At 47.0% G+C, this 9618-nt stretch overlaps 1 protein-coding gene across 1 annotated transcript; it reads right to left on the reverse strand.

The window, feature by feature from the left end:
- Nucleotides 1-2743: 2743 nt before the first annotated feature.
- Nucleotides 2744-5173, reverse strand: HEXIM1 (HEXIM P-TEFb complex subunit 1). Its single transcript, XM_073325711.1, has one exon. It carries the CDS (start codon nt 4806-4808, stop codon nt 3837-3839), a length of 972 nt encoding a protein of 323 aa, XP_073181812.1. The 5' UTR covers nt 4809-5173; the 3' UTR covers nt 2744-3836.
- Between the last annotated feature and the right edge of the window lie 4445 nt (nt 5174-9618).

Consider the following 9618-nt stretch of genomic DNA (forward strand, 5'->3'; position numbering starts at 1 on the left):
TTGTGAGCTACAGCTCACTTCATCGGATGCATACCGTGGAAAGCACAAGAGCGCTGAAGGAAGACCCTTCTCACTAGAAATTCCTTTTAAAAAGAGATTAGAAATAACCCTACCCTCACCTACTACAGGACTCACCTTTTCACTAAAGCATTCCCCAGAAGTCCAACAGCACAATCCCAAGTGGAAACCACTGATTAAATCAAAGCATTGAATTAGAGAATTGTCCCTCCATGCTGGAAGAACCATCAATTTGTTAACACCTTTGTAAGTGTCCTGGAACAGACATATGTTGAGCGTTTGAACTAGCTTGTAGAAATGTTTGCCAGTGAACTTTGGTTCTACGCTAGTGTAGACTAAAGATAAGTGGTTTTGTATTTGGGATAGCCACTGCTGTGACATTTGACTAAAAATTTCTTCATCTGTAATTAAATTTTTCATGTTAATGTTAGAAACTTAGCTTCATGGTATATTACTATAAGTTGAAGCACCAATACCAAATTTGAGGTTACGGTGCAATGCACATCTGCTGTTTTCCTTCTAAGAACAGCCATACTGGGTCAGACCAAAAGTCGATCTAGCCCAGTACCCTGTCATCTGACGGTGGCCAATACCAGGTGCCCCAGAGGGAATTAACAGAACAGTTAATCACCCTTGTTGCCCATTCCCAGCTTTTGGCAAACAGAGGCTAGGGATACCATCCCTGTTCATCCTGGCTAATAGCCATCGATGGACCTATCCTCCATGAACTTACCGAATTCTTTTTTGAACCCTGTTATAGTCTTGGCCTTCACAACATCCTCTGGCAAGGAGTTCCACAGGTTGACTGTGTGTTGTGAGAAAAAATACTTCCTTTTGTTTTAAACCTGCTGCCTATTCATTGGGTGACCCGTAGTTCTTGTGTTGAGTAGTAATCAACACTTCCTTATGTACTTTCTCTACACCAGTCATAATTTTATAAACCTCAATCATATCTCCCCTTAGCCATCTCTTTTCCAAGCTGAAAAGTCCCAGTCTTATTAATCTCTCCTCATATGGAAGCCGTTCTATACCCCTAATCATTTTTGTTGCCCTTTTCCAATTACAATATATCTTTTTTGAGATGGGGTGACCACATCTGCACAGTATTCAAGTATCCTCTATCATATCAAGTGGCAATACTTCAACAAAAAAACCTTCAAAAACAGACTCCAAGGAGAGACTGCTGAATTGGAATTAATTTGCAAACTGGATACAATTAATTTAGGCTTGAATAGAGACTGGGAGTGGATGGGTCATTACACAAAGTAAAACTATTTCCCCATTTTTATCTCCCTCCCCCCACCCCTCGGGCATTCTTGTCAACTGCTGGAAATGGTCCACCTTGATTATCACTACAAAAGGTGTGTCTCCCCCCCCCCCCCTGCTGGTAACAGCTCACCTTAAGTGATCACTCTGGTTACAGTGTGTATGGTAACACCCATTGTTTCATGTTCTCTGTGTATATAAATCTCCCCACTGTATTTTCCACAGAATGCATCTGATGAAGTGAGCTGTAGCTCACGAAAGCTTATGCTCTAAATGCATTAGTCTCTAAGGTGGCACAAGTCCTCCTTTTCTTTTTATCATATCCCTCGTTAGTCATCTCTTTTCCAAGCTGAAAATCCCGGTCTTATTAACCTCTCCTCATATGGCAGCTGTTCCATACCCCAAATCATTGTTGCCCCTTTTTGTACCTTAGCCTCCATCCTAGAAAATGTTACATGTAACACTGTCTTGTATGTTTTATAATTCAAAAGAAAAAATGATTTGTGGAAACATTATACACAAAGTACTTGAAAGAATAGTGGGAGTTTAAAAACAAAGTATTGTTAGACTTGATATTCCTTGGAGAGAATTTCATTTGTACTTATAATTAACTCATTCCCTGCTGCTGAATTCTGCCATCCATTCTTACCCTTCAGAAGGCTGATCTTATGGGCTGCAATGCCTACTTCACACCAGACTTCTTTCTCTACAACTGAAGCTACAGTGCACCAGCCCCAGCTAAATGATGTCATGGCAGAAGGAAAGAAAATTAAGACAAACCTATTTACCACAAATAGATCTTTAATAGTGTCTTTTTCTTTCCAAAGTTAATTGATATCAATACATGCCTTAAAGCAGAATTTCTGCCAGGAACATGTAGTTAAAATCCATCTTGATCCTTAATATTGGAGTCCCTAGATCATTCCATGGCCAGCTGTCAAATTCACTTGACTAGTTTATACAATTTCAATTTGAAATGTGGATTACTTGTGCTTCCCACCCCAACTACAATTGCCTTTAGCTGGTGAATTTAACTTGCTCCACTTGCATATTGTATTTTAAGCCCAGTTGCTGCACAGATACTGACTAGGTAGGGTGAGTAAACCCTACATACAGGCTAGTATCAAAACTGGTAGAAATATTCACACTCAGTATGAAACTGATTAATTGAAAATTGCATGTGTTTAAATGGCTACTAGTTATGGCTTTACTATGGGTTAGGATGGCTGCATCTACTATCCACATCAGGTTGTCTTTTAGGGTGAAGGAGATCTCACTGGTCTATCCCCTGAGAGAATGTCCTGAGTCTGACCCTCTGATTACATAATAGTGCAAAAAATTCAGCACAAGGCAAAACTAACTCCACACTATACAGAGCGGTTTGGAGAGAATAGGGGCATCTCCTTTTTTCTCCCCTGGATCTTGCTTTTATTCCAATTCAAAGACATTGATTCAGAGGTTAGAAACATAGGTTTTAAGATAGCAATACAATTTTCACTGACCAACCTTATCCCCATCACTTGTGGGTCACATTTCTGTACATTAAAACTCCTAAAGGTTATTGCACAATTTTACTAAGCGTTTATTAAAGGATCAGACTTCTGTTCTGGAGTTTAAAGTATATTAAAAAAATCAAGGTGCCTGTAAACAAACAAATGTAGGCAGTGCTTATTTGGGTTCTTATCGGCTCTAGACAGATAAAAGATGAGAAATTCAGAACTATCCTTGAAATTTAAGGAAGGCCAACATAGTGTAATTTTTTTTTTTTTTAGAATAAGTGAATGACTACTACAAAAACATGATAAAGTAGAAGCAAAGTATAGAACCGACCACTTGCCCACCAACCCTATTGTATTTACTTTTGTTACAGCAAAAATATTTGCTAAACCACCGGAAAACAAAATGGGTTTATATGAACCCACTTACATTAGAGTGTTAGTGGTTTAGAATTGGAAATAGGAAGTTCTGTAGTCTGCAGGGAGCAGAGATGCAAAAGAATTAAGTTTAAGCCTTAGTTCTGTTGATTTATTAGGCAATAAAAGCCATTTAAAAATACAAATATCACTTTAAAAATTATTCAAAATTTATTCCCAGCTAGGAGAATGCTATTTTGAATATTTTTCTAGAAATCACACTGAAACTGTTACATTTACAAGTAATTAAATTTATTAGAACTAATGAATTTTATTGTTTTCAGAATTTGGCCGATTTACAATTCCCTAGGTTTTTCCCCCTCCCCCTGGATTTTTTTCCCTTTTGGTTTAAACATAAAATGCATCATAAATTGAGTCAAATTTACTTGCACATCAAAAAAAAAAAGTCACACCCCTCCCCTTGAGTCACATTTGCCTTAAAAAAGGGGGCATTCGCAGTTGCACATAGTTAACAGAACACACACTACACTATAGCTATAGCTTCAAAAACAATACAAGGCTGTGGTTTATTCTGATTATGTATCATAAAAAGGATCCACTGTCTTATATACACATGTATATAATGTTACATTCCATCACTGTAAAAAGTCCCCCCCCCACCCCACCCCCCAAAAAGTTTCACTCTCCAAACTTGGAAAGAGAGTTCTCCTGTTGTCTGTGAAGTTCATTCTCTTTCAACAGCTTCAGGTTCTCAGCTCTCAACATGTCCAGTTCCAACTCGAGTTCTCTTACCCTAGGATCCTCTGCGGAGTCCCCCCCATATTTTTTGCTTTCCATCCTCAGCCTGTTGTTCTCATCTTCCATCCTGGAAAGGCATTTTTCCAGCTCCAAGTACTCCTTGATCAGCTCCTGCTTGCTCATGTTCTGCAGGCTCTCCACATGGTACCTCTCGTAAGTCTCTGAGAAATCCCTCTGGAGAAACTCGCTGCCGTCGCCGCCCATCCCGTCGCTGCCTCCGTCCTCGTCCGCCGCCTCCTCCAGGAAGTCTTCCTCGCTGGTATCATCCGACTTAGCGGCAGCCTTCCTGGGGCAAAGGCCAGTCTTGAGATCCGGCTCCTCCTGGTCGTGATCCTCCATCAGGAACTGGGTGGTGTTGTAAGGGGCCACGGGCTGCCCCTTGGCGAACATCTCTGCTCGCAGCCGGGAAGCCCGCTGGCTTTGCTTCTCATCGAACAGCTTCTTCTCCTCCCAGGTGAGTTTGTAATAGGGCTTCCAGTGCCGCTTCTTCTTGGAGGGGCGCCTCCGGTGCTTCTTCTTGCCCAGCTGCCGCTGCCGCCATTCCTCTTCTCCTCCGACAGGGGCCCGGCACCGGGGGCCCCCCGGCCCGGCGCAGCCCTGGCACTGCGGGGCCGGCTGGGGCCCGGCTCTTTGTCCCTCCGCGGGAGGCTGCCCCGCTCCGGCGGGCCAGGCTCCGCCCTCCGCCTCCTCGCCCCGGCCTGCCCCGGCGGGCGGCGAGGCCTGACAGGCGCGCTCCTCCGCCCGCTGCTCGGCTCCTCCCGCGGGCCACCGCCCGGCCGGCTCGCGGGGCGACGCGCCCCCCGCGGGCTCCGCGGCCGCAGCGGGGCAGGACGGCGGCGGGCGCTCGGCCATGGCCGGGCCGCTCCTGCTCCTCGCGGGCCGGGGCTCGGCGCCTCAGGCGGGGCTCTCTCCGGCGGGGCGCGGCGGGCTCAGGGGCGAGCGCTCTCCGCCCGGCGCGCCCGAGCCTGGCGCATCTGGAACGGGCAGCGCGGGGAGTCCAGCCGCCGGGCCCCGGAGTCAGTCCGCGCCAGGCCCCAAGGGGTTAACGCGTCCGCGGGCACGAAGGGGTTAACGCCTCTGGTCCCGCCCCGGAGCGGGCCGCTGCCTGGCTGCTGCGCCGAGACCTGACACACTCATCTCAGGGCCAGCCTCCGCCCAGCCCCTCCCTTCCCCGGGGCTCCGCCTCCCGCGCTCTGCGCTCCTAGCTCCCAACTGCAGCGCCCAGCCCGCTGCCTCGCCTTATATAAAGGCGCCAGACCCCGCCCCACTCCGCGCAAGCGCGCTGCTCACCCCGTGTCCCGGAGCATGCTGGGATGTGTGGTTTCCCGTCCCGATCGATTCCCTGGCCCGCGCTTGCTGGAGCGACTACGGTTCCCAGAGTTGCGGCGGAGCCTCTCCTGCGGCCAATCAGCTCGAGAAGTGGGCGTGGCCAGGCGCACAGTACCACCCATTGGCCTCCGAGGCTTCTTCGGGAATACGATTGGTCCTTCATCTGCGGCTAGACCAATGAGAGAGTAGGGGTGGCACTTGGTCCCTACCATTGTTTTTTCAGGGGTCTTAAACTCGAACGGCTCCAAGCGACCTTCAAGGGGCTCTCTAAGGACAAAAGTCAGTAGCCAGACGGTTCCCTTTTTCTCAGTGTGTGTGTCGCGGAATGTGCTCTCTTTTCTCCCCATGAAGTGGAATGGTACGATCCAAAATAGTCCTAGGTGGCTTCGTGCGTTGAGCGGATGAGACTGCGGATTGGGCCACTTTGCCCCCTCGGTCGCAGCGTGGGGGTACGGGTGGGGGGTGAACTCCGACTGGAAGCGAGAGGGGCCTTAAAAGCGACACACGAGTGGGAGGCGGAAGGACACCAGGGATTGGGAGCTGCGTAAAATGTGAGGTGACTGTGATGAGACCTTGATTGGAGCGGAGGAAGATGTAAACAAACCAGAGAGAGAGAAACAAGTCCCATCTTAAAGGGACAGTGTCTCCTTCTCTTCGCAGCCTCCCGCCTCCCCCGCGATCAGACACAGAGCTGTGCTAGGAGGGGAGCCCGGACTCCTGGGTCCTAATCCTGGCTGGGGAGCCTCGTCTCCTGGGCTCTCTCTGGGAGGGACATGTCCCAGTGTTCAGAGCTGGGTTCTGAACCCGGGCTGCTGGGTTCCAGTCCTGGCTCGCTTCCCCGCCCTAGCCAATCCCTGCCCTCGCTGGGCCTCAGTTTCCCCATCTGTAAAATGGGGCTGGGGTTAATGTGTGTAAATCCCACCCCTCGCGCACACTGCCTGGGGTTGGCCTGTGCCAACTTGGCCCCCAGCACTGCGGGAGGATGGCTGGTGTTCCCCACTCCCTACCCACACGCCTTCCCTGGCTGAACAGCAAACCTGCTTTCCCCCATCTCCACTGGAGGCTCTGGGCTCTGTAACGAGCCATGAAGGAAAGATCCGAGTGTGTGCCATCTCAGCACACCGCAGGGATAGAAATGGACCTCCGAATCGGTGACTGGTGGGCTACCCATGCACTTGGCATGGCCCCAAAGCCTGGCCGATAAGACAAACGTGGCCTACACAGAGCTGGTCACAAGCACGTGAAATCAAGGGTCTCCTCAATCCCATGCAAGCTCTGAACCTCACAACCCTGTGCTGTCTTTTTCTGCACTGGAAACTGAGAAAGAGGGAACATCTCAAAACGCAGCGGTACTACGGGGGATGGAGGGGGGCAGGTCTGCTGCTGCTTGGTGTCCTGCAAATCGTATGGGGTACAGACCACTGTCTCTTGGGAAGTTTCCAGGGCAGCTGTCGATGTTGCAGAGGCTAAGGCCCCGATCCTCAAAGGTATTTAGGCTCCTGACTTGCTTTGCAGTCAGGGATCTGGGCCTACATGCCCACTGGACCCCAGCATGTGTAGCGCTAGAATTAAAATGCCAAACTTAATCTGACCTTCCATTAGGAGAAGTACCAGGAATGTTTGTCAAACGATCAGGACTCTTTCCTTCACTCTATCCCCCCTCCATACCCCCAGAATTAGAGGAACCAGGGATCTTTCACTGATAATGAAAGGGGAGTGGGACTGGGCTTGTCATTTGATTCTGCAAACTGCATGAAGGCAATGGAAGGGTTTCCCCCTTTCTTTCATGTATTACATTTGGGGCTGTTTTGCACTGTGCAAATTTAGGAAGTCAGAACAGCTGTTTAAACCTCTACATCTTTCTTGGATGGCCAGTGGGTTACTCCTGGTATAATTCCAGGCTGAGAGTACACAAAACCCCCCCTGCCTTTAAACAAGCCAGCAATTCTGTTAAAGAAATCATGAGGAAGCTTTCATTCAGTGTGTATGGAAGTGCATTTTTGTGTTAAGGAGGCAGTGTGGTCTAGTGGTCAGAGCATGGAACTTGTAGTTCTGGAGTCTAATCTTGACTGCCATTCTCTTACTTTGTCCTCACCCACAACTATTTCACATTCGGGGACAACGTATACCTTCAAGTCAGCGGCACTGCCATGGGTACCCACATGGCCCCACAGTATGCCAACATTTTTGTGGCTGACTTAGAACAACGCTTCCTCAGCTCTCGTCCCCTAACGCCCCTCCTCTACTTGCGCTATATTGATGACATCTTCATCATCTGGAGCCATGGAAAAGAAGCCCTTGAGGAAGTCCACCATGATTTCAACAATTTCCATCCCACCATCAACCTCAGCCTGGACCAGTGCACACAAGCGGTCCATTTCCTGAACATTATTGTGCTAACAAGCGATGGTCACATAAACACCACCCTATACAGGAAACCTACCGACCGCTATACTTACCTACATGCCTCCAGCTTTCATCCAGACCACACCACACGATCCATTGTCTACAGCCAAGTTCTAAGATACAACCGCATTTGCTCCGACCCCTCAGACAGAGACAAACACCTACAAGATCTCTATCAAGCATTCTTAAAACTATAATACCCACCTGCTGAAGTGAAGAAAGAGATTGACAGAACCAGAAGAGTACCCAGAAGTCACCTACTACAGGACAGGCCCAACAAAGAAAATAACAGAACGCCACTAGCCGCCACCTTCAGTCCCCAACTAAACCCCTCCAACACATCATCAAGGATGTACAACCTATCCTGAAGGACGACCCATCACTCTCACAGATCTTGGGAGACAGACCAGTCCTCGCTTACAGACAGCCCCCCAACCTGAAGCAAATACTCACCAGCAACCACACACCACACAACAAAAACACTAACGCAGGAACCTATCTTTGCAACAAAGCCCGATGCCAACTCTGTCCACATATTTATTCAAGTGACACCATCATAGGACCTAATCACATTAGCCACGCCATCAGGGGCTCGTTCACCTGCACATGTACCAATGTGATATATGCCATCATGTGCCAGCAATGCCCTTCTGCCATGTACATTGGCCAAACCAGACAATCTCTATGCAAAAGAATAAATGGACACAAATCTGACATCAGGAATCATAACATTCAAAAACCAGTAGAAGAACACATGGGGGCATGGGGGAAGGATAGCTCAGTGGTTTGAGCATTGGCCTGCTAAACCCAGGGTCGTGAGTTCAATCCTTGAGGGGGCCATTTAGGGATCTGGGCCAAAAATTGGCGATTGGTCCTGCTTTGAGCAGGGGGTTGGACTAGATACCTCCTGAGGTCCCTTCCAACCCTGATATTCTATGATTCAACCTCTCTGGTCACTCAGTAACAGACTTAAAGGTGGCAATTCTGCAACAGAAAAGCTTCAAAAACAAACTCCAGTGAGAAACTGCTGAGCTTGAATTAATATGCAAACTAGATACCATTAACTCAGGCTTGAATAGAGACTAGGAGTGGCTGGGTTATTACACATATTTAATCTATTTCCCTAAGTTAAGTATCCTCACACCTTCTTGTCAACTGTCTAAATAGGCCATCTTGATTATCACTGCAAAAGTTGTTTTTTTCCCCTGCTGATAATAGCTCATCTTAATGAATTAGCCTCTTACAGTTGGTATGGCTACTTCCACCTTTTCATGTTCTCTGTATGTATATATATATATATATCTTCTTACTATATGTTCCATTCTATGCATCCGATGAAGTGGGCTGTAGCCCATGAAAGCTTATGCTCAAATAAGTCCCTATCTGTACCTCAGTTTCTCCATTGTAAAATGGGGATTGTAATATTTGCTTACCACACAGGGTGAGTTGGGAGGCTCCATAAAGCTCTTTGAGATTCTTGGATGGAAGGTGCTTGAGAAAGCAAATATTTTCACTATAATACCTTTCAAAGCACTTTAACAAAGCTTAATTAACAAAAGGACCACTCTCAGATTAACAATAGGTGTTTTAAAAAATTCTTACCCATGCTATCAATTATATGTTCAATTAATTAATTGGAAAAAATTTGGAAAATCTTTTTTAATTTTTACTCTTTATACTGTTTTTGGTGTTTGTTTTGTTTTTCATTTCATTCAAGTCCTGCAGACACTTATGTAGGGACAGCTTTAAAGAAATTATTTCCTTTTCATTGCCTGAAAAACATTTCTCTTACTTTTCAGTTTTATAAATGCTTGTTTCTACAAAAATCAAACTTTGGGACCTAATTTCAGCTGTCTGTGTTATTTTTGAGCCTCAAAACATCCCTATGAAGGAGGTAAGTCTTATTATCCCCCATTTTATCTACTGG

This window comes from Lepidochelys kempii, chromosome 27 (assembly GCF_965140265.1).
Source record: "Lepidochelys kempii isolate rLepKem1 chromosome 27, rLepKem1.hap2, whole genome shotgun sequence".
Taxonomy (NCBI): Eukaryota; Metazoa; Chordata; order Testudines; family Cheloniidae; genus Lepidochelys; species Lepidochelys kempii.

What these genes read in the sequence shown, in the direction of transcription:
- HEXIM1 (XM_073325711.1), bottom strand. Translation starts at nt 4,808, where the DNA reads ATGGCCGAGCGCCCGCCGCCGTCCTGCCCCGCTGCGGCCGCGGAGCCC.